The sequence below is a fragment of the Arachis ipaensis genome, chromosome B6 (assembly GCF_059453495.1).
Source record: "Arachis ipaensis isolate K30076 ecotype BB chromosome B6, ASM5945349v1, whole genome shotgun sequence".
Lineage (NCBI taxonomy): Eukaryota > Viridiplantae > Streptophyta > Magnoliopsida > Fabales > Fabaceae > Arachis > Arachis ipaensis.
In genome coordinates this window covers 6,505,527-6,531,319 of record NC_142441.1, presented here as the reverse complement: position 1 = coordinate 6,531,319, position 25,793 = coordinate 6,505,527, and the positions used below count along the sequence as shown (strand labels likewise).

The window sequence follows — 25,793 nt, the reverse complement described above, 5'->3', positions numbered from 1 at the left end:
ATGTTAGTCTGCAGCAAGAACTTCTTGTTATATATGATAGATCACAGGTTATTCGCGTTGCCCTAAATGTACCGCACAGTGGATGCCGTCCTCCTTCAGCACATCATACTTATTGCATATGTCACATGAATTCGAACTTCAACTCACAATTCAAGTCGACTAAGGGCAAAAGATACCTTAATAACAAATCTGACTATGGTGAGAATGAACTTATGCAAGGCATATTTGTTTTTAAAGTTGCTGGCCAATTTTTTTGCAAAGGAACATACAAAGAACTTAGTATATTAGAACATGGAGAAACTGAATTCTATATACTTAAGAATTGTGAAAAAGTTCAATCATGGGTTGATGAACATATGACATATTTAACAAGAGAAAAATCTAGAAATCTCAAGAAAATACACAAGAATCAATTCGTAAAAGGTTTGAAAGGAAGGTAATTGAATCAACTTTGAGTATTTTAGAATTGAAAAGTCTTTTGGCAATTTAATTTTAATCTCTATTCCTTAATGTAGATTTTATATCTACACAAAGTAGGGAGTGCACAGGTTAACAATTAACTACTTTCTCTAGCAAGAAGTCCTGGTCATCGTGCACATTTCTACAAAACATATGCTATCAACGGTTTTATTATGACATGTTGATTGAGATTATCGAATTGGATTATGTGAAAAAATATAAAGTGATTTTATTAAAATGTGATTGGTTTGATGTTCATTCAGTAAGACAAAATTAAAGTAGGAATATTGTAAAGATGAATATGAATCTACAGTACAAGTAAAATCTCATAATACATATGATGTGTCTGAACAAGATATCATGCACGAACATCATACCAACAAGCTGAAATGAGAGGGCTTTAATCAAGTTTTTTTTTGAATGATGTCAATTTGGTGCTCAATTTGGGAAGAGGTGACACAGAGGGATCAAGTGTGAATGTGCTTATTTATATAGATCAAAAAGAAGAAGAAGAAAAAGAAGAAGAAGATAGTTCAAACGATAGTATTAGTGATAGTGATTGAATTCTTAGTAGTTTTATTTTGGGGTTCACATGATATTTGCAATTGTTAAATTATCCACTCTTTGCTATTTTTTTATATATTTTTTAAAAAGTATAATATATTTTTATCATGCCCATTTTTGTTGATGTATTTTCTTTGGTATAATTAAGTTAGGTATATATTTTATTATTTCATTTTCTTCATGTTATATGAGTTTTAATGTAGATTGTGTAACACCCTACCACACAGAGTCTTATGTTTAAGTCATAAAATAGAGGTGCAAGGTATTACGACCTCTAAAAATAAAAATATATATAATAATAGTTGAAAAAAAGTTTATAATAAGGAGACTTTGAAGGAAAGTCTAAAAACAAAATCGTAAAACCGAAAAGCGCAACGCTCGTGAATAACGTTGTATGAAGAAAGTTTAAGCGCAAATAAATACGTATACAAAAGGAGTAGATGATCAAGGATACGTAGTAATCAAGCTCCAAGCTCGCCTGCGAATCTAAGGCTGGTCGGAGAGTATTTACAATTTTACATACATACATATTAAGTCCAAATCCCAAAATACACAATAGAATCTCTAGTGCTCCATAAACCTCTATGAGGTATAAAATAAAACAAGTCAAAAGGAGAGTTATATACAGGAGCATATATCTAAACAGAAACAAAAAATAATATCCCAAAAAACCCCCTTCACTGCAAGAGCTCCAGACGCCTAACGAGGTGCCTCGCGACCTGCATCTGAAAAATACAAATATCCGTATGGAATGAGAACCGGAGGTTCTCAGCATGGTAATGGTGCTGCGTACATAAGATATAAGGTCTCGAAAAAGTCAGAGGCAATTCTAGAACCCCGACACTTAGATTATAAGACTTAAAGAATGAAAATTGAAAACTAAAACCATAAACAGGGGTGGTTTTCTAAGGTCCTTAAACTTAACCGAATTCTCACTAAAATCCTCAACTATTCCCTTCCTCCACCATCTTCCAAAACACCAGTAGAACCACATAGACAAACAAAGCAGAAAAATTAGACACAAGTAGAAGACAGATATAGTAAACAGAACATATAGCAGTTAAGCATGAAATAACAAGTAGGCAATCCCAAGAAAGCAAACTAAAACAAACAGACAAATACATATGATGCATGCCTTTCCTACTGACCGTGAGCTCACGTATCAGTTACTTTGCCAGAACCTGACACACCTGGTAGCTAACCCGGATATTGTCTCTTGAATGCGCATCTCCAAGAGGCATAAAATCGGGGGATTAGTGCTCTACCACCTTCTCCTGGAGGCATACACCAGGGGGAAATAAATTGGAGATTAGTACCCTACCACCTTCCCCTAGTGAGGTCGTGCCATACCGGTTGAGAGATTAGTGTCCTACCACCTTGTAGACAGAAAGAGAAAGAATGTGAGGGTGTATGTCGGGGGATTAGTGCCCTGCCACCTTTCTCACATCCCACAAAACACAATCACAAGAAATACGGGGGAATGAATCGAGGGATTAGCGTTCTACCGCCTTCTCCACATCCAACAAAACACATCCACAAAGAATGCAAGAGAATGAGTCGAGGGATTAACACCCTACTGCCTTCCCCACATCCAACACATCCATACCATCATCATGTCCATTCATTCTCAAATTCGTCATTTTCCATGCTTACTTCGCCCCCAAGCTACCTTTTCTTCCTAGCTTCATCTCATTACTAGGTATACCACTAAGGTTTAGGGGTTAAAAGAGTAAAACTAGAGGTTTAGAGGTTTAAAATACAAAAAATCATTTGCTGAAAAACAGGGGTCACGCGTACTCGTGGGTCATGCGTACACGTGGGCGTGCATTTTTCCTTCCTCGCGTACGCAAGCACCCTTCTCGCGTACGCAAGATGCCCAACCTGAAAGGTTTGGTTGCGTCGCGTGCAGTGGTCGTGTACGCAAGACATGTAGAATGGCAAAAATGCTGAATGCTACAGAATTTTCAATTTTGCACTCCGAACTTCCGACGCGCATAACTTTTTCGTTTCAAAATATTTTTCATCCGTTCTTCTAACGGCATAATCTTCACAGACCCAATTTTCATATGAAAGAAGTTTGAAATAATTTAAGGGTATGAAAACCGAGTTATGATTCACCAAAATTTGACCAAAAACTAGTTTTTCACAAAATCTTCCAAACTTCTATTTTCACAAAACATAAATCACTAATCATATCCACTCAATAATACTCTGCACCAAAACATACCAAAATCATAGCAACACAGTCCCACAGTCTTCCACAACTAATCATACCTCAATTTTTAAACAATCGCATACAAATCCATCAAGCTTGACTTCAATAATCAACAAAATCTCATATTCAAGGATTTCATAATCAATACCACCTCATATTCAAACATTAATATATTACTATCATTCGTTCAATTCATCATATCATCAACTATCCACCATATTTATATCATTAACAAACACCCAATTATCCACAACCAATCTCAACACACATTGTATTAACCAAAGTCACTAAACATGCATCAATCATACATTTCAACTTAGCCTATGTCATCTAGCCTAAGTTTTCATGACACCGTACATATTATATATGAGAAACTAAAATCATACCTTGGTCGATTCGTTGATAAAGCCCGGAACACCTCATAATACAATGTTTTTCAAGCTTCCAAGACTCCGAAATCTCACCCAATAGCCCTATAGCCTCCAAAGCTCAACCCAAGCTCCACATTCTCAATCTTGACTCCACCAATAAGAATTTTCAATCTATTATCATAATCAAAATAGAGTTCACTAATTCAACATATATACCAAGGGTTTAAGGGTGCTTACCTTACCCACAACTCAAACGAGCTAAACCCGACAAAACACACAAGCTAATTCGAATCTAAACATCGAAATCATACAAAATTCAACATGCATTCACATTGAATTTCGAAATTGGGGAGAAGAAAACTGAAACTAAAAAATGAGTTTCATACCTAATCAAGAACTGGGCTTTGTGGAGCTCGTCACGTGGCCACAAACGGTGCGACAATCGGAGCTCCGGATCAAAAGTTTTAGCAATTGGAACTTGAAATAAGGATTTGTGTTTTTCTTGAAAGTGTTCTTCCCCTTTTGGCCAAGTTCCAGCGTGAATGGCATGGTGGATGGGAGAGAAGAACTGAAGCTCTTTAATTAAGTGGGATTGAGTTGGACCTTGGGCCCAATATGGGTCTGGTTCGTTCGATTCGGTCCGTTTAACCTAATTTTAGGTCAAATTCTTTGAAATTAGTATCAAAATTTTTATTTTAATTAGCTCTATTTTATTAAACTATAAAATTCTATTTTCTAATTACTTGATTAATAATTAATTTATTGGTTAATTATTTACTAGTTTCGTGGGTTTTACAGATTGCGTATTATGATGGCACCTCGAAGGATTTAAACAAGGGCTACTACATCAACATCTACAACACTATTAACTGCTCCAGCCAAACAACCCTTCCTTTAGCCCCTGCTTCACCCCTGGCAGCCCCCATTTCATAACCAGCATCCCCTATTTCAGTGCCAGCATCTGTCCCCGTTTCATCATGTGTTGGTAGAAGGGGACCTTCACGTGGGATTGCAATAAACAAGATGTTAAAAATAAGCACAGCTGAAAAATTGAAATTGTCTTTGGAGAATTTAGCACCTAATGACATCAATGCTTACTTTTTACATCTGAAATTGGTATTGTTACAAGATAAAATGTTCGTTTATATGTAGAGAAATGAAGTCAAATTGGAGATGATGTTAAAAAAAATATGCGACCTTATTTTGGTAATATATATTTATATTTTTAGCTATTATTTATTTTTCTACTTTATTTGTGCTAACTAACTTTGACCAAACTTATGTAAAAAAAAATTAATATAACAGATACATAGGTAATGTGCAAAATGATTTTATCTAAGGCTAATGTTTCTTATCGAATTTGGCACTCAAAATTACGTTAACACTATGAAATGTATCAAATTGAAAAGGAGCGCCTTTAAAATTCACTGCACAATGTTCTTTCAGAGACATAGGAGATGGTGTGCTACTTTAGATCTACCTCTTTTCAATTTTGGATTTCCATTCTGACAATTATTAAAATGTTCCTATCTTGTCTTGTTGCTTTAAATCAATGATATAATTATAATTTAACTCCTTTTTTTTGTGAGTTTCATATTCTATAGGAAAAAAAGTTCAAGAAACAAACAAAATAGAAAGCATCACGTTGTATCACATATTATTGGTCGAAGAATATTTCAAATTGTTAGATGTGATTAGGTAAATAGTGTTGAACTCTTTAACTTAGTGTTATATTTTTTGTTATATTAAGTTTGTATTTAATTACATATGATATTTTACAATTAAAAAAAACTACAGCGCAATCTTAGAACTAGTGAGGAGCCTGATATTTAAGAATTGTGACAAATTACTCTTCAAAAGAATGATGGAAAATGTATAAGTCAATGAAAAAGCTAAATAAATTGATGTAACATCAGCCTTTTCGTTTTTACCTTTGTAGCTTCATGATTAATAAATCCTATAAAACTGAAAATTCTATCACTCCAAATGAAGTATTTGTAGTTGTAAGAGGTGAGAAAAATAGTGTAAATTATGGTATAAAGGCTTCAAAAACCAAGTTAAAGATTCAAGCACAACTTGAAGAGGTAATGCAAGATCGTGAGGAGCTAGCAAAGGAAATAGATGTTTTTAAAGAAAAACTTAAAAAGCATCACAGACGGCAAGAGGAAGAATTAGCTCAAGTGAAATCTCAATTGGAAGTTCAACAAACCCTTTTGAACTCTTTGATAGCGTGCTTTAACAATGAAAATGGTTAGCAATTAAAGATACATATAAAACTGCTTATTGTTTTAGTACATATTCGTACATGGTTGATATATTATTAGTCTAGGTTGAATTACATATGGATCTATTTATTATATTTTAGTTGTGTTATGGTTAAGAAATGATAAATGTCTTATTATTTGGTTTGATAAATTTGGTTGTGCATGTAATAATTGAGAAATAAGTGATGAATTGTTTTTTTTATGAAACCGTAGATGGTGAAAATATTCAAGGTTTAGGGAAGTTCCTGCCAATTGAGTAAAAGTAAATGAAAAAATTGTAATTAGTGTTATTTTATATTTTTAATTTTTGGTTTGGTTTTTCATATTTATAGGAGTGTCAAAATGATGACAATATGCTAGCTATAAAATTTAAGAATATTTTAAATTTATGAAGACACTAATTTATATAGAACTTTGAGTATATACCCACTTTGGTCCTCAAAGAATTTTAAACTGGACACTTTAGTCCCTAACTAAAATTAATTACTCGATTGATCCCTAACAATTAATTCCGTCAGTCACTTAGGTCCTTTACTCCGTTAACTCTAACGAAGGACAAAATGGTCCCTGACAACTCTAACAAGGGACAAAATGATCTCTCATCCCTTTTTTTGAAAACGACACTATTCTTCCCCAATTTTTATCATATCTCGCATAACCTTAATATTCATACTCTCCTTCTTCACCTTCACATTCTTCTTTTTCATCTTTTCCTTCCTCCTCTTTAGCTCCAAGATTAAGCTATCGTGTAATTGTCACACGTATCGCACCTACCTCAACATGTCATGGACCACACACTTTCTAAATTTTTGTTACTGATACATCCACCTCCTCTGCACTTCACCCACTAAAAGCATCCACTTTCACGTCTTCGATAACATCACCTCCAACCCGGACACGTCCACGACATCCTCAAGACCAAGTTCCATAACTATTCCAAGGGCACGCCTTTCTCCACTCTCCAGCAAGCAATATAGATTGTTGGACATTAGGACACCATGAGAAGATTCTCCTTCGACATCATATGCAAATTCTCATTTGAAATAGACACCGAGTGCTTCATTCCTTCTTTTCCAGAGTCCAAGTTGGCAGACAGCTTCAACCTCGCTTCCAAGCTATCAGTACAACGAGCAATGTCGCCGTTGCCGCTCATATGAAAACTGAAGCGATTATTGAACATTGGTTTGGAGAAGAAGCCAAAGGAAGCGATCGGAGTGGTGGACAATGTGGTCATGGAGATGATAGGGAAGAGGAAGAGGGAGATGGCAACGACGACGACGGGTCTTAACAAATCAGACTTGCTGTCTAGATTCATGGGATCCATCGAAGACGATAACTAGTTGAGAGATATAGGCATTAGTTTCCTGAGTATGAATTGGTTGAGAACAAGTTGAGGATTTTTTTTCTTGTGAACATTAAATTTATAGAGTGTGCATTGTGTAGTTTGAAGTTACAGTATTAAACTGCTAGTGTTGTGCGAGATATGATGGAAATTGGGAGAGAACAGTGTCGTTTTCAAATAAAGGAGATCAGGGACCATTTTGTCCCCTGTTAGAGTTGTCAAGGACTAGTTTGTCCTCCGTTAGAGTTAACGGAGTAAAGGACCCAAGTGACTGACGGAATTAATTGTTAGGGACCAATCGAGTAATTAATTTTTGTTGGAGACTAAATTGTCCAGTATGAAATTCTTTGAGGATCAAAATGGATATATACTCTAGAACTTTTGTATCGTGGTTGAACTTCTAGAACTAACTTTAATATTATTTTGCTTTAAAACAATCTTAGTTAAATGAAAGATGTTTGAATTATCTATGATATTATATATTAGATAAATATTGACTTGCTCAGTAAATTAATTAATATATTAATTAATTAAAAATAATACAATTTGACAAATTATGCGTGTAATTTGTATAAAAAATGTTACAAAATAAATATTGTGCTTTGTAAACTAACAAAAAAAAATGTTACAAAATCAAGTTATATTTTATAATAAAATTTTGTAATAGAAAAATTATATTGTTATAAAAAATATTTAATAGATAAAAAATAATTATCACTTTTGTAACAAATTTTAATTTTTATATTAAAAAAATTATTATAAAATATTATTATATATTATAACAATTTCATTTTTTTACAAAAACTTTTTATAACGGAACATACAAAAACAACTTTATAATATCTTTTTATATAAATTTCTTTCGTTACAAAATTTAGATTTTTTTTTAACAATTTTTTGTTGTTGCAAATACTGCATATTTTTGTAGTGTCTCTTAATTGTTATTTTTATAATTAAACCAATTAATATATTACTTATATCACCTTGTTATTAAATCATCCAGGTTCCAGATAAACATATATAATAATAACTAATAAGTTTTAAAGATTACATTATTGAATTCAAGATTAATAATAACTTTTCTAACTGAAAAGTTCTGTGATGCTTATCGCAATAGTCATCATTTGCAGACTGTATGTGTCGCTGTTAGAATACGACACATAGTTGTGAATATGTGGTCACTGGTCACCGTAAAAAAGCGTCTCCGCGGTTCCGTTATTCGTTTGTGCTAAATTTAATAATTAGAATAAATAAAATATTTAGATTAGGTAATAGTTTGGGCAGGATTGAGTGTTTGTGTTATTGGGCCATAGGTTTTGTGCTCTAGTAGTTAATGAAAATAACTCTGTGGTCCAAAGGTCGAAAGTAGCTCTTGTGTATGTGGACTTAGTTGAAACCATAAACGATCTATGTTGCTAAATATGCTAAATCCCAACGTCTTAACTAATTACCTTAATTATATACTCTCATTAAAATCATAAACCTCAGTCTAATGCATACTGCATGGTTTATTATGCACGTATATCACGGTATATACTATTTTATATGATACAACTAAATGTATCAATAATTTTTCAAAAATTTATTACCCTAAAAACACCACAGTGAATCATAACTTAATGCCCTTAACACGCCCTTTAAATCTTTTTTTCTTCATAAAAATTATAGAAAGGAATAAATTAGGAATTCTTATTAATATTTTTCTTTAGAAAAAATATATTTGATATTTTTTACATAATAAACAAATAAAAATACTTTTATATTGTTATACCGAAACATAATTAATAAATAAAAATATTTTTTTATATGAGATATTCGAACATAAAATTATTTTTAATTTTTTATAAAATATTTAAAAAAATAACTCCAAAATTATATTTTGTTAGAAACTTACCGAAACAAGCCCTAAACCACTCTAAAGTCTACTCTCAAACAATATTGACGTACGTCGTAAAAATTTATATCTAATTTCTCCAAACCATAACATAAAAACTTCTCCAAGTTCATAAGTTCATACAATAAAAAGTATTATATTGTTTATAAATTAATTAGATAATATATAGATTAATATTAAATTTAAAGATTTATTTATAAAAAATTTATAAATTTTGTATAATTCAATATAATTAATTAAGAATAAAAAACAAAAAAATAAACAACAGCAACAACAAAAGTTTTGTAAGGTTAGTCGTTTCTTTTTAAATATAAACTCGTATATGTTTTTTAATACTTTTATGTAATAAAAAATTTTTTCTTGTATACTTTATCATAAAACATAATTAATTCTAAGAAATTATCTTTTTTTTTTTCATTTATTTGTGTGAATGTTTTTCATAAATAAATTGTTCGACCTTCAAATAATAAAGTATATTTATTTGTTCATATTATTGAGTAGATGATCCTGTGTAGTGTATTTTTTTGAAGTATTTTTTTTTAGTGTACATAATTTTTTTAATTGAAATGAATGATTGTAGTTATTGAAATATCGATAATTTAAAAACATTTGAAAAATTTATTATAGTTTATAGTATATATGTGAAGTTAATAATTACATTATATAAAAGCTAACATTCAGTATACGTTAAGATTTTAATATTTTTAAATTTCTTAAAATAAATTTTTAAGTAATTAATTTTTTAATATACATAATCATAAAATTAGATTAAAATTAATCACTTTTTATCTTATTTTCAAATTTTTTTTGAGAACCTTTATAATCAGAAAAGGTCATTTCCTTATTGTTATTGTTATAGAAAGTAAAAAAAAAAGTTTAAAATTTGGTTTTCTGGAGAGTACATCGTAAACAAAAAATAATCCACGTTAAAAAGTCAAAATTTTATTTTATTTGAGTCAACTTAATTTCTAAATGATCTAGCTTATTATCGTTGAGTTAACATATTTTATTTGGACGAGAAAGTCATTTTCATTATTTTTGTAGCAAAATTACTAGGCTAAATTAGCATTACAACTCAAAATATCAAAAATCCAATTACTAAAACCCAAAACCCATGGCCCAATAATACAAACACTCAACCTTGTCCAAACTATTATCTAATCTAAACACTTCATTTATCATAATTAACAAACTTAACACAAACGGATAATGAAACTAGGGAGACACTCTCTAACGATGACCATATATTTACAACCACGTGTCGTATTCCAACAACAACACATACAGTCCGTATGAGATGATGACTATTACGGTAAGCAGCACAGAACTTTCCTAACTTATATAGAGCACATATATAGTTGAACTTAATTAGACAACAAATATATAGAACTTGATTTTGCACATCAAGCACTTAGCTATTCCATTGAGACCTTTGCGACCTTAGCAAGACAATTATCTGTAGGCACGGGTAGTGGGAAGCAAGAGACAGGGCATTCTGGATTTATTTGCTCAAACCTATAAAATTAAATAAATTAATAATACGAAATAATATAAGAGAATTTCAAATTTATATTTTTCCATAAATGAGATATCCATACTACCACTGCAAAGAGTAGTTATCAAATCAAAGTGGCTACTGGCTAGTGTTATAGGTTGCGTTTGTTTTTAAGAATAAGATAAAAATAAAATAAGACATAAAAAATAGAGACATAAAATTTTGTATTTTTATATTTTATTTGATAATAAACTAAAATAAATTATAAAAATTTAATTTATTCTTATTTTTTTATTTAAAAAATTAAAAAAATATATAATAATAAAAAATTAATTATAAAAATTAACGAAAATAATAAAAAAAATAAATTGTGTATTTTATTAGTATTTTTATGTTTTTTATGGATATAAAATACACTGATTTAATATCTCTGTACACAATATTTTTATCTATATCTTATTTATCAAACACAATTTTATATTTGTATTTCTGTCTCAATGATTCGTCTCTATAAACAAACGCAGTTTATGAAATAGAGTCATATAAGTTATTAATGATGTAAAGATCTACCTCATGATCTACCATTTCGTAAAGGAAAGAAAAAGAAAAAAGAACAAATTAAAAGAGAAATATAAGCACATTTAACTAACTTGTAATTACGAACGAAATGATGTAGAAAGATGAACAATTCAATTTTGGTGAGATCTCTTCCAGCGCACATCCTTGTTCCAACTCCAAAGAGAATGAGGGCTTCTCGATTTGCATTATTATTATTATTATTATCCTACACACCAATATATCATCCAAACCAAAAGATTTGAATAATAATTATTTGCATGAAATATAATTTTAAACCATAATGTTATTGAAATATATGTACTTACATCCCATCTGGAAGGATCAAAATTTTCCGGATTTGTAAAATATTCAGAAGACATATGACAAGTTTTCGGCGAAACTACTGCTTTCCATCCTTTGGGTATGATATAACCTGAAAGTGTATTAATTAATAAATAGAATAAGTGCTTGTTTGGGCGCCATTATTTTGATAAAAAAAGATCTTTTTTTAATAAAAAAGATCTTTTTTTATTTTTTAGTGTGTTTGGCAAATTTCGAGTAGTAAAAGTAAAAACATTAGAAAAATCAGAAAAACATCTTTTTTGAGAAGTTATAATTTACATCTTTTTTTAAAAGATCTTTTTTTTCCTTAAAAAAAAAGATATTTTTCATGTAATAAATAAACAAAAAAGCACTTTTATATTATATCCAAACATAATTGATAGATAAAAAAATTTTTTTGCATGAGATACCCAAACATAAAATTACTTTTACTTTTTCATAAGATCTTTTAAAAAAGATAACTCAAAAAAGATCTTTTTTTTTAAAAGTTCACCCAAACAAATCCTAAATCACTCACGCGCATACGTGCACATATAACTATATAATATTTTTTTTCTTTTTTTTTTTTAAATATGGCCTATAAATTTTGACAATAACGGATGAGAGTAGCCAGATATATTTTGTTAATATTTAGTTAAAGTCAGTGTGGTTATTGTTTTAAAAATAGAAGTTATTTTGTTTCTTATGAACTTATGATGAATTGAGAAATTTATTAATATAAAAAATGTTAATATATATCTTTAAAATATGAATTGCCATATATGAGAGATACCATTGATGTTCACATCGGTAGTTGCCTCTCGAAAAAGTAGAAACGAAAAATCGGTCACACGCAATATTTCGTTAATTACCTACAAAACATAATAATATCTAATCATTATCATATTAATTATTGAATTTTAGATTCTCTAAATTTTATATTTTATTTTAAAAAATAAAATGTAATCTCTCACCGTTTATTTTATAAATAAGACAAAAAAAAAATATTAAGAGATCATATTTTATTTTTTCAAATAAAAATTTAAAATTTAAAAGATTCAAATTTATTACAAATATACTATATTTGTACTCTTTTATATTATATTTTCTAAATTCTAGAATTATTACCTTACTTAGATAAACCATTTTCTTAATTTCCTCAATATTTAGATACTGTTGCGAAGGTGACCTTGACTTCATGATTTCTTCTTGCTCCTCCTACAAGATATATACATATAAAAGTAAGGGGAGGGGGCATTTAAAAGAAGCACCAAACAAATGCTACTACTGAAGTATTAGGATATACTCTTATATGGGGTTAGGTTTTATTATATTTTAAAAATCATTTATTTATTTATTTATTTATTTATTTATTTATTAATAATTTAAAAAATATAATCAGCTTTTAATTTAATATATAAAATTTAAATAACTACACTCTTGAAAAAAATTATTTGTTAAGTAATGGTGGAAATTTGTATCCACATTAAAAAAATTATAATAAGAATTTTTAATAATATAAAGCATTCTTTCAAAAATTTATTTCCATCGATTATATAAAATTATGTTAAACGTTTATGAGAAAAGAAAAAATCATTCATAATTTTTATTAATTTTTTATTATACTTTATCTTTGAAAGTGTTTACTTACTCACTTTAATCTTGTATTAAAAACTTTAAACAAACTCTTAAAATTTTAATTATAATATGAATTTTTAATATTAAATTATTATTGGATTATACACAAATTATAATAAATCTATATTATCTATTTTAATTTTGTTGTAATTTTTCACAATCAAACTATATAGCTTATTGCTATACCTAATATAAAAAAATAGCCAAATTAATAATATAAAATTCCAAATTACCTTAGCTTTCTTGAAAACAAGTGGATTGTTAGTAAGATAAATCATTGCCCACATTATAGTGCTAGCTGTAGTCTGCTGACCCGCTACTAAGAATAATATCAACAAGTCAACAATGTCTTCATCCTTTAATTTTCGACCATTCACATCTTCCAGTTCCAAAAGAACATCCACAAGATCTTTCTTCTCTGATAATACTTCACCATTTTTTAACATCATCTTTCTATCTTGCACAACGGATTCAACTATTTTTTCCACCTTCTTGCGGTTCTAATTATTAATAGGCCAAGTAACAAATCAATCAATCAACCAAACAAATATTTATTCAAGCGTGAAATTAGCCAGCAGCAGTAACATGGTTTGCAAAGGTTTAGAAATTAATGACCAATTTATTATGCCATATATTTTACTCAAGTTAATTAAGAAAAATACTATAATAAAGAGCATAAGGAAAAGTATAAGGTACCAACATATTATCTACCAACTTATTACCAACAATAATTAATTATTATATTTTAAACACATATATAAAGAGACATATATAAAAAATATATCTATAAAGACACTTTTATTAAACACAGTAATAAAAAATACATTTTTATTAGACACATCCACAAAGACACTTCCATTAAACACAGTTATAAATAAGAGTTGGTAGAAGTTGGCAGAAATACCGTTGGTAACGTAGCGAGATTGCATAGTGATAAAAAATAAAGATTATTTTTTTTAATGAAAAAAATTATTAAATCTTCACTTTTAATCCAATTTTACTGTTGGCTAAAAAAAATCTCCTCTTAAAAGATTTTACATGAATTAAGTACTAGGTACTAACCTTGAGAGCTTTGTAATACGAAAAACCAGGTAAGTTAATTGGCCAAGAGAACAAGGCATCATCAATATCACTAAACAAATGCTCAACTTGCTTGATTATGTTTTGATCCTTAGAACCCATGAAGATGTGAAGGATGACTCTCATGGCGAGAGACTTGGTCTCTGTGATGACCTCAATAGGATGTTGTATGCTATCATTGGCCATTCGTTGGAGTGAATTGACAACAATGTCCTCTATGCGTTCAAGAAACATGGCCAAAGCATTGTAACCCAGAATGGGGGAAGTGACTAGGCGTCGAAAACGCTTGTGATCCTCGCTTGACACTTCAGATAAGATCGTTTTAATCACTGTTATGGCGGTTTCAGGATAACCAAGCCTAAAGTTTTTATCATCAGTTAACACTCTCCTTGAGGCCTCTACACTGGACACCAGGATTGTTGGCTTCATGAACAAATGTGTCTTGTACATTCCATTTCCTCTGTATCTGTCAAAATTGTCACAAAAGTAGTGCTCATATCCAAAAATGATGAAGTCAAATTATAGCACAGGTTTAGTAACATTGTTTTCTTGATTTCTAATTGGAAAAAAATTTATCACTAATTTGAAAAAGAGTAGAATATATTTTCTGTTCTTAAATTTTGTTAAAAGTTTTAAATATATTTTTAAGTTTTATTTTGTTCTAATTTTGTTCTAAAAGTTTTTGAATTGCATCAAATATATTCTGGCGGCGAATTTTTCAAAAAATTTAGCATCAATTTAGCAATAATTTCACCAAAACAACATTTAACATAAACAATCCAGACATAATTGTTATATATTATTACTGAATTGGTCTTAAATTTTCTAAAAATCTACTTGTCAAGTATATATTTGATGTAATTAAAAAATTTGAAGGACAAAGTTAAAACAAAATAAAATTTAGAGATTTTTTTTAAATTTTGACATACTTTAAAGACAAAAAATATATTTTATTTTTTAAAAAATGATAAATTCATTCCATTTTTTTATAATATTTCATACTAGTTTTTTCTATATTTTATATATTATTATGATGTTATTTTTCTCAAAAATTTAAATTCCGGAAGAAGTATATGAATGTTTAGAGATATAAATTATGCAATTATTTTTTTAAAAAAGTTTAAACTAATTAAAAGAGGCGTATGAATGATTATAAATGACTAAAACTATATTTATTCGAATAAAAAATGATAATGATAAAAAAAAAAAAAAGAATACTATAAGGAAATGATACAAACTTGGAAACAAGATTGTGGACAAATAAATGAGGGTGCTTGAAATAGTGCAATGTTTTGCCGATAAGAGGCCAACCCATGTCACCAGGAGGAAGAAGGCGATGCTTGTCTCCTAACTTGAAACCATAATACCATTCATTGATCCTTCTCCCCAATGTGTTTAACACAAAGTACCATGCCAACAATGTGGCACCACTCATCCATGCCCAACTTATTAACTCCATTTCCATTCCCAGTTTCTTGAGTTGAGTAGTTGAGTTGTGTGTCTTAGGGGTTATATTTATATTCGGATTTTTTTTTTGGGTGACTGTTTTATGTTTTAGGACTTTGTTACTTCTTTACTCAATTTGTGGTACTTTCGACAAGGTGTCAAACCGAATTTGTATAAAGATCTCAGTTCAAAGAATAAATACGATTCTTCTAAAAAAATGGGTTCGACTTGAAAATTACTTAGCATTCACATCGAAACGTGTGAAATATTTAAATAATTATGGCAAATAATAAAAAAAATGCAATTAAAGCAAATGAAACTTTAAAATTGAAATTGAAATTAAGAAGTAAAAAATAAAATGCGTAAAGCGAATAAATAAAAAAAGAAAAACAAATAAAAGTGGACTTCCAACATTTAGATACACTTGTGTTCCATGGTCTTCCATTGCGTCGCTGGGACTGAGAATTTTGGCGGAGACTTATGTGTGATAATCTAGTGTTTTTGAAAAAGTCTCAGAACTCTTCTGAGTTTCTCTTATTTATAAACTATGGAGATAAATTTGGCATGGAAAATCATGGCCCACGATCTTACTTCCTCCTTTTTCTCAGCCAAGACTTTGCCTTGACCATTTTTTGATCCTCAACTTTTGACACTCACGTCTTCTTTAGTCTTCAAGCTCCATGTTCTTCAGCTTGCTCCTCAAATTTAGCACACATGCTCTCCACTTAGCTTGAAGGTCGAGTAACAAGCCTTAATGTTTAAGGAAAGGTAATAACTACCTTTCGATTTCAATTCTCTTTGTACCATCTTTATTCAACTTCAACTTGTCCGTTTCTGCTTCTGCAGTCGAAACACCGCTTCTATAGTCGAAACTGTTTGCACTCGAAACGTCTTCTTGACAAGAAAAATATATTTTTTGTACCAACATTTACTCTCTTAGTATTATCATTATAATTATATATAGAGTTTAATTTTGACTGAAAAACAGTATAAAATATTTTATATAGTCATATAATCACATTTGTTTTTTGGATAACCATTCACGCATTCAATATAGCATTATATAATTAGTTGCATATATAAAATTATTTTATATTGATAGATTATCAAAATTAAATTCTTTAATTATATAGAGAAAAAATAATTTATCTATACATAACACACTCTCACCTTTAATTTGACCACTTTCACACCTTTTAATGTTGACTTTTGGACACGATGGGAGTGAGTTTATGTCTTATTATATATTTGTTGGCACTTGTTGAAAGATTATCACTATAAGAAACAAGGTCTCTCGGCACACTCTTTTTTGTCATACTTTTAAAGCGTGGCTAAAAGCAGTCAATGACCACATTTTTATGAAGGTAGCCACTAATTTGACTACAATTTTTTATCACGTTTCAAAAAGGTGGCCATATAAGAAAATAGGTACGCTTTAAAAGCGTAGTTAATTTATCTTCCAACGATCACAAATTTAAAGAGTGTGTGCCCATATCCTGTATTTATTTGGTCACCCTACAAAAGCATACTAATAAAGTCCCCCAATTTAATTTTCCACCCATTTTTTTCCAAACACTTTATTTTTTTTCTAAGTTTTCACTTTTACCCCTAGAAGTGAAAACAGCATACACTTTGTTTCCAAATTCACTTTAACCCTAAAGAAGTTGTCGCACCTAACAGCAGCTCGCCTTCATGTTCATCATTACCGATGACCGTCGCACCCAGCTCGCCTTCAAGTTCATCCTAGTCCTTCATCTAACCCTCGCACCCGACCCTCTCTCTGTAGCACCATAAATGGCGTTGTTTTAAATTAAAAAATATTCATTTTGAAACCTAACAACCCCAGATTCAGTTCGTCCTACTTCCTCCTCACTCCCGCTAGCAGCAGTAGCTCCAGCCTAACAACGTTCTCTGCCATTGTCACCGGCGTTGACACAGACGGCGATGCTCACCTCGCCCGGGTCCCTCTCTCTGGATCCTTGCTACTGGTACATCTATATCGCTAAGTTGCCGCCCAAAAATCGCCTATAGCCTCGCCTCTCCGGTATCCACCGAATGATGTCTCTTGTTGCTTCTTCAGCGTCATCGACGGTAAGCTCCTCGTCCTCTCCTATGGCCTCTGTCGATCCCTAACTCCTGTTGGTCCTTGTCCTCATCACTAATTCCTCTGGCCTCTTGCTGTTGGAGGATAGTGGAGCTCGTTGCTCTCACTTGGAGATGCAATCAGTAGGGAGTTAGTATGATAACTAGTTAGATGTAAATAAATTTAGTTCAATGACTTCAATCACATAAATAAATTAAATTAAAAGAAAGGCTTAGTTAGTATCTATAAGAGTATTATATTATTTTTTTGTCATTGTTATAAATTGTTTGGGAAAATTGGTAAAGCCAAAAAGCATTCTTTTGATCATTGTTTTGACTTGTATACGTAGGATTACTTACTGAGTTTAGTTGTTCACCACTAAGCTTCAATAGTTTTCTGGTAACAGAACACAAATTCAGATTGATGTGGGTTATATATTGAAGAGGAACAGTGTTTGCTCATTCAGGTTGTAAAAACCACTTTGTCTTTCTTTTTCTTTTCTATTTTTTAAAGCTCCGTGAAATTGTGTGTTAACTTAATGTGATATTCGAATAATACCAACTTCAAATGGAAGCATGCTTGGTAAGATGTGAGAACATTAATGTAACTAAATGTTTTTGCCATTTTGAAAAAGAAAGTTAAATATGTTGATAGTTTTCTAGTGTTTGAAGTATTTTCTTTTTAAAGTTTTATTGTTTGGAAATGTTACTTAAGAAATTCTTTTGGTATATTTCTATGTGATAGTCTTTGAGAAACTGAGAATTAAAATTCTGCTACGTATGAAGTCGGGTTTACTAATTCTGTTTTTTTGCTTTAACATTATTGTTTAGGATAAGTTCACTAGATTGCTTGATAGGAGCAAAGAAAGTCCCAAAGCAGTAAAGCAACTTACTCGCCTTTTTCCGAATTGGGTGTGCCAATACAATTTCCTGAGGTATCACTTGTTAGATGAATTTAATTGTGCAATTTATATTGCTATTTACATTTCACATATTCAATTTTATTTCTAAACTCGTACAAGATGAGCTTTTGCTTTCTGATTGGAAGCAGCAGTTGGAACAAGATATTGAAACTATGAAAGCTCAATCCAATACTGTCAGCATTCGAACAGCGAGTCTCATGATGATATTTTATGATCATTTTTGCATCATCTACATCTGTTTTGTTTTTTTTTCATCTGCATGTAGGATCAACATTTTTCTCTCATTAGTCATCTTAAAATTTTATTATGAGGCATTTCTTCCTTTTTTATCCCCCTACTCTACCCATCTTGGTCATTAGTAGCTTGTACTTTTGGGTTTTGTAAAAATTTCTAATTCCTAATATGGTAGTGTTAAATAAATTTTCTCTGCAAAAAATAAAATGATCTACTTGACGCTGATTTTTCAGACACCATGATAGTTTTATTGTCTTGCAATGATATTTCTATTTGACAAACATGTAAGATTCTTACGTGATTTCAGGTTCTCAACCAAATTGGACTGGAATGTCCTGAACTTGAGACTCTCTGCATCAAAGATCAAGCTCTAACAACAGAAAGTTATTATTTGTGAAGTTTGAATGAACTAATTATCCTACTATACATGGAAATATTGATATTTATGCGAGCTACCAATGATATCTCTTCCTTCTTTATATTATGTGTGGAAAAAAATCATTGGCCGGGCTATAAGTCACCATTTTATGCATTCGGCTAAGGGTTCTGTCAAAGACTCTAAGCTTGTGATATCTGCAAAAAGATTGTTCTAATAATTTTTATATATCTCCCTCCTATTGACCCTAAGAAAATTAAGCAGTAAAACAAATAGAATTATGTGAACTTAAGTTCACCTGTAAACACTATTTTACATTTTACATGAACTTAAATTCATCTTGTAACACTTATTTTTACATTTTATTAGTTCAGCCTTAAGTATGGGCTGAACATTCTACAGGGCACTGAAGGTGAAAACAAGAAATCAAAAAAATTGCTGAAGGTAATCTAATTGCTGATTTTCATCTCTTTTGTTGTCCTTGTTACTATTTGAATCAAATCTTCAGCACCCATGGCCTATTGTAATTGAATTTTGCATCATAACCTCGTAAACATATTTTTTAGATGAAACTTCAATTACTTGTTTTGAGGGTGGTTCTTTACTGAAACATATGGGGAGTATTCTTCAATTCTTAATATTTATTGTTGTTTTTCTTTTTTTCCTCCCCATTTTGCTCAAGATATGGTTACTGAGAATGAATTTGAGAAAAACTACTTGCTGATGTGATTCCTCCAAGTGATATTGGGGTCACTTTTGATGATATTGGGGCTTTAGAAAATGGAAGAACACCTTAAAGGAGTTGGACATGCTTCCTCCACAAAGACCTGAACTCTTTAGCAAAGGACAATTGGCTAAGGTGGAGACTTCCTTTACTGTCAATATTACACTTTTGTATGTCGTCCATTTTCAAGCAGATTTTGACCTGTATTATAGCATTTCATTGCAATTACTTTGGTGTAGCCTTGCAAGGGAATATTGCTCTTTGGCCCCCCGATACTAGAAAGACAATGCTTGCAAAGGCTATAGCAACCGAGGCTGGAGCCAACTTTATTAACATTTTAATGTCTAGCATTATTTCAATAGTGTGTTTTAGATGTTGTAAATTTTACTTTGCAAAGTTAGAATTTGTTTTCTTTTTTTTTATTTTTTTAATTTTCCTATGCCCAGTTTATGTTTGTATTTTTATATAAATTTTTTTTAATAACATGATTTAGTTTTTGCATAATGATTAGTTATTTAATGTTGATAATGTTGGCTTCCACAATGTTAAAAGTAGTATGGAGTGGCCTTGTGAAGGGTTTAAGGGTTTATGTAGCTATTGGCACGCTTTATAAGCGTAGCCATATCTTCTTGTAGTCATCAATAGCTATGCTTATTAAGCGTAGCTATATATCACCCTATTGGCAAGCTTAAAAACCGTAGCCATATCTTTCTCTATCAGCACGCTTTTGAAGCGTACCCAAAACCAACCTTCCAGGCACAGTTCAAAAGCGTGGCTATATGTACACTTTTCGGTACGCGTTTAAAGCGTAGCTATAGGGTTATACATACGGCTACGTTTTTAAGTGTGGCAATAGATGAAAGCGTGGCAAAAAAGAAAGCGTGTCAATAGATCGACAAAAGCGTGATAATAGAGAAACCGGCACAGTCGCAGATGTGACCCTTTCAAAAGCGTACCGATAGTTTAAAAAGCGTAGCAAAAAGCTATCAACACGCTTTTTTGCACTTTTCGGCACGCTTTAAAAGCATGACAAAAAACTGATTTTCTTGTAATATGGATAGATCTAATTGGATTTTTGTTTTTTGGTGCTTATTATTTTGAAAAAAGATTTTTTTTTACTGTTTTTATTTTATTTATAAATTCTTAAAACATAGAAAATAGAGTAAAATACTATTTTAGTTCCTAATATTTGGGCTAAATTCTAATGTACTTTTTAACATTTCAGACGATTTATTTTAGTCTCAAAAGTTTTAAACGGATTCAATGTTGTCCCATTTTTAAATTTAATATGAATAATTAATGGAGTGACTATTGTGAACGTTAACAATATTTTTAGTTAAGTCATATCTTTTTATTATTCGCGTGTTAGAAAAATATAACCAAAATTATCTTGTAACACTTTTTTTTTATTCACCTTTTCATATAAAACCTCAAACCTTAGTAATCAATTATCACCGCTCCAAAATTTAAGGAAAATAATTTATATTGGTGATCGTTAGAGGGTCGATTTTACTTACATACTGAAATCGAACGTTCTTGCATCTTTAATATGTTAATTATTCATGTCAAATTTAATAATAAGACAACATTTAACTCGTTAATAGAACGTTTGAAACGTTAGAGATCAAATTAGAATTTAGTCCAAACATTAAAAATTAAAATGATACTTTATCCTAAAAAATATTAAAAATAGAAACACAAATCAATCTAGGTAGTCACCAAAAAAAAAAAATCAATCTAGGTAAATGCATACTTTTTTAACGAAAATATTCTACAATGAACATTAAAATTCACCGCCAATTAATTATTATGTATATATTTATATATCTTTTATAATTTTTTAATAAAATAATCATTCACCTAAATAATCAAATTTTTTATAATAGAAAATAATAAAACATTTATGAAACAAAAAATTACCTACCATTATGTTTTTATTTATATTTTAATTACAAAGTACAAACCATAAATTAGTATAAAAATATACTTTTAAATAAATAATACAGCTTATTTGAAAACGCTTTCAAATAAGAATAACAAAATAATCCAAATCCCACGTTTGCTCCATGGAGGATAAAATAATAAGAAAAATTATCACACGTTTCCCACGTTTCCCACGTTTCCCGTTTTCATATTATTAATAATAAAATAAATATTTATCTAAAAAAATAATAAAATAAATAAATCAATAATAATTTTTCTTCTTAGCTCACATTCTCCATCAGTTAGTTGTTATAATCATAATGTGATTGAAAAATAAATCAAAACACAAAAAAAAAAAGGCAAATAATGCATACATACCAGCCAATGAGTTATAGCTCAAATGACATAATCTTTTCATACTCAATTAAGAGATTGTGAGTTCGAGTCTCCTATCATTGGTAAAAAAAAATAATAATAATGCATGCATACCAATTTATGTTTATATAATTTTATCAACTTCATACTCTTAAAACTATATATGTATATTTTATTTGTCTTTGCTGGTTTTATCACGCCTTTATTCCATTTCATTAACTTTTAAAATCAAATTAAGTACAAAAAATGGGTTTATTTTATTTCATCAAGAACTCAAAGTTTTAAGACATTCTCATCTAGATCTGTCTATTTGCATTGAAGTGACAGATAATAAGGTTAAAAGCTTTTGCAACCAATGTTGAAAGTTTGAAGCATAAACACACTACAACAGAGGCGGAGCATCGTGGCGAAGAATTGGGGGCCTCACACAGAGCCGCCGCAAAACAAGCTTCTGAAGCGCGGACTCCTTCGCGTGCCACGAATCAGCGGCGATTGCATCGCAAAATGCCAGGCACGGTAAATAGCAGCGAAGATTTGGAAGCCACACACTTCGCCACCGCAGAACATGCTGGGGAAGAAGAACTCCTTCGCGTGCCTTATCATCAGCGGCGACTCCATCACAAAACGCCGCTAGGTGAGGATCCAATCTTAAATCAATTTTTGTTTTGCCCCCTTTTTTTTCCTATAACCTTGAGTTGATTTCCCCCAAATTTGCAGAAAACCCGCGAAGAGTGATTGGTAGCCCGCGAAGCACACCTATTGTTGCTATTCCAAAACAAGGTTGTGAAGGCAGGACTCCTTCGCGTGCCACAAATTAGCGGCGATTGCATCTCAAAACGCTACCAGGTGAGGATTTGTTAACTCAATTTCTCCTTTACCCCTTTTTAATTTCTCCTATAAATTCTAATTCATTCTTGCCCAAATTAAGCAGAACCCCGCGAAGAGTCCTTGAAAGCGCGCGAACTCTGCTGCCGTCGCTGCTCCACTGCGAAGGTGCTGCCGATCCTGGGTCCTCTGCCCGTCGTGCACGAAAATGTCGAGCCACCCTCCACCATTCGCCATCCTAAGCTATCGCGGCCTCTTCCTGTCCCTGGTTAGTTCTAACACCTTAAGCTTTCCTTCGTGTTTTCACTTTTGGTTCGGAATTTCAAACAAGAATTTGTCCGAATCTTCTATTAATTGGGGTTAACTGCTGCATTGATTGGGTTATGGATTTGATTCATCTGACTTGGTCCCATGTGAGCAAGCTCAGCTGGCTACTCATTATTCTGCTCCTATCATAATTTTAACCAACTGAACACGTGAGTTGTGATTGGCTAGATAGATAATTGAGTTAGATTAATTAGAAGATTGTAATTCAATCTTTTAAGAGACATTGTTGATTAGAACCTCATCAACAAACCCGGTTCTGTTGCAGGAAGCGACTTCGTTTGGTGTCGATTGCTAAGTATTGTGCATGGAAATTGCCAAAGGGTGTTGTTGTTTGCGCTGTTGATAATAATTGCAAAATAATTTGCGGCATAGAAGCTTCTAGAGCACACTCCAAACAAGGTTTTTTTTCTTTCAACTTTCTTATTATATATGAATATGATGATCTTGATTTATTATCGTTGTACTATTCCTCGTTAGGCTTTGTAAGTAGTAGAATTGATCATTCTGTGCTACACAAGAATGCATATCTAATAATGCACGATCTCAGCACCAGTTCATAAAAGAATGCATTACCTGGTAGGGAAGTTAAATTGGAAGGGTGGGGGTTGAAAAGGTTGAAATTCACATAATGCTTTAAAGATAAAGGATGAATGGTATATTGAGAATACATATGTAATGAAGCCATTTTTTACAAGAACTAGGACTTTGTAAAATTGACTCTTCCAAGTGACCATTGAACGTTGGTAATTTATTTTTCAACTGCTGTTTTGCTGGTCCGTTAAGTGTGCTTTAGACCTTGGTATTTTGTAAAAACATTCTTGCTAGAAGAAGTTAACATTTTATTTCAGCAGAATTTCATTAACCTTTTTCAGCACATAAATAAGGTAACATTGTAATTCCTTTGAAGTTAAATAATTAGAAGTCAGAAACCAAGCTCACCCCAATCTAGGATGAGATGCTAAAGTGAGAAGAGTGAGTTCAAACCGTAGAATGAACCACTCATGCATTTAATGGTTACTGCAATATTTAACTGCAGGAAAACTCGCAGGATTCTAACACATTTATCATTGCTCGAAAACTAAAAAAATCTTGTCTCCCTGACAGCGCTTGCCCTGTTTAATTAGAACCTAAACATGGAAAAATGTGGAGTTAATATTAACATCACTTGATCTAGAATCTCCTATATGATTATTGAAAAGGCTAAGGCAAAATTGGCTTACTGGGACACACTGGAGTATAGCAGCTAACACCATCACACCAGAAGATTGTGGTTGAGAGAATAAGCCATATTTGTTTGAACAATTGTCAACTCCTAATGCAATAAGCAAGAGACCTAAACCCTCCCCTGCAGTTAGATACTGCAGTAAATCTGTTATCTTATTTGAACAATTTTTAATGCAAGAAGAAAAAATGAAATCAAGAATATGCACCCTATTGATCATCTTCCACAGTCAGCATGGTTGTAAGTTGTAACTATGATTAAGCTGAGGTAATTCATCAATATGTCAGCTGCTGAATTTGGTAACAGATTAGTCTCTCATAATATCTAAGGATGGAGGGTATATAGGAAATACATATCTATACTGTGAACCTCACAACTAAGCTATACTTTCTTGATCTTTCTTGATCTCACTCTCTTTTAACAGTGTTATTTTACTCAACTTAAAAGACTTTCAAAATTTTAGTTCCTTAATAGTCTATACTCATCCCTAAAAAAAACAACATTCATTCTATACTTTGCTAGAGAATCTTGGGAGTAAATGTTTAGATTTATCTCCAAAATTTTTTTGTTAGATTAGTTTTTTATTAATATTTCCCTAAAATGAACTTTTTATTTCTTTCAAGTGATCTTTTTAATCAAATTTATCTTTCAAAGAATTTAAATTAAACATAACAGAGGATATTATATCCGGCTATTCTCTTCTTATTTTGTTGAGTTAACCCGCAATTAAGGGCGAAAATTTGTATTTGAGGTTTCTGTTCTTTATGATTGTTTAGTTTCTTATTAATTATTACATAAATCTAACTTTTACTCCTATTATTTTTTTTCCTCATTTTTTAAGGTCTTTCTTTCTTTGTCTTTTCATTTTTTGGACTTGGGATCAGCAATTCTTTCTACCAGTAATTTTTTAGAAAGCACAGAATTTTGACAATGAGTAAGCAACCTCCCCAATACCTTTCTACATGGTTTTGCTTACAATATATTGTAGAGCTTATTATGTATGGTACTCTCCCATCTCATAACTGTGATAACCTGTTACTGGTTTTCTTGACACATACCCCTTTTTTCTTTTTTTTTTAAGTTCTATGTAATTTTTTACTATTCATTTATTTGTTTGTGATATTTCATCTATTTA

The 25,793-nt window shown here is 30.9% G+C and overlaps 1 protein-coding gene across 1 annotated transcript; it reads right to left on the bottom strand.

Moving 5' to 3' along the window:
- Positions 1–10,177: 10,177 nt before the first annotated feature.
- Positions 10,178–15,789, bottom strand: LOC107645563 (beta-amyrin 11-oxidase). The gene is made up of 8 exons (XM_016349620.3): positions 15,440–15,789; positions 14,184–14,667; positions 13,355–13,621; positions 12,612–12,701; positions 12,277–12,355; positions 11,489–11,595; positions 11,255–11,388; positions 10,178–10,624 (listed from the first exon to the last, which is right to left on the bottom strand). The coding sequence occupies exons 1-8, from the start codon at positions 15,664–15,666 to the stop codon at positions 10,525–10,527; spliced, it is 1,488 nt and encodes a 495-aa protein (XP_016205106.1). The 5' UTR covers positions 15,667–15,789; the 3' UTR covers positions 10,178–10,524.
- Between the last annotated feature and the right edge of the window lie 10,004 nt (positions 15,790–25,793).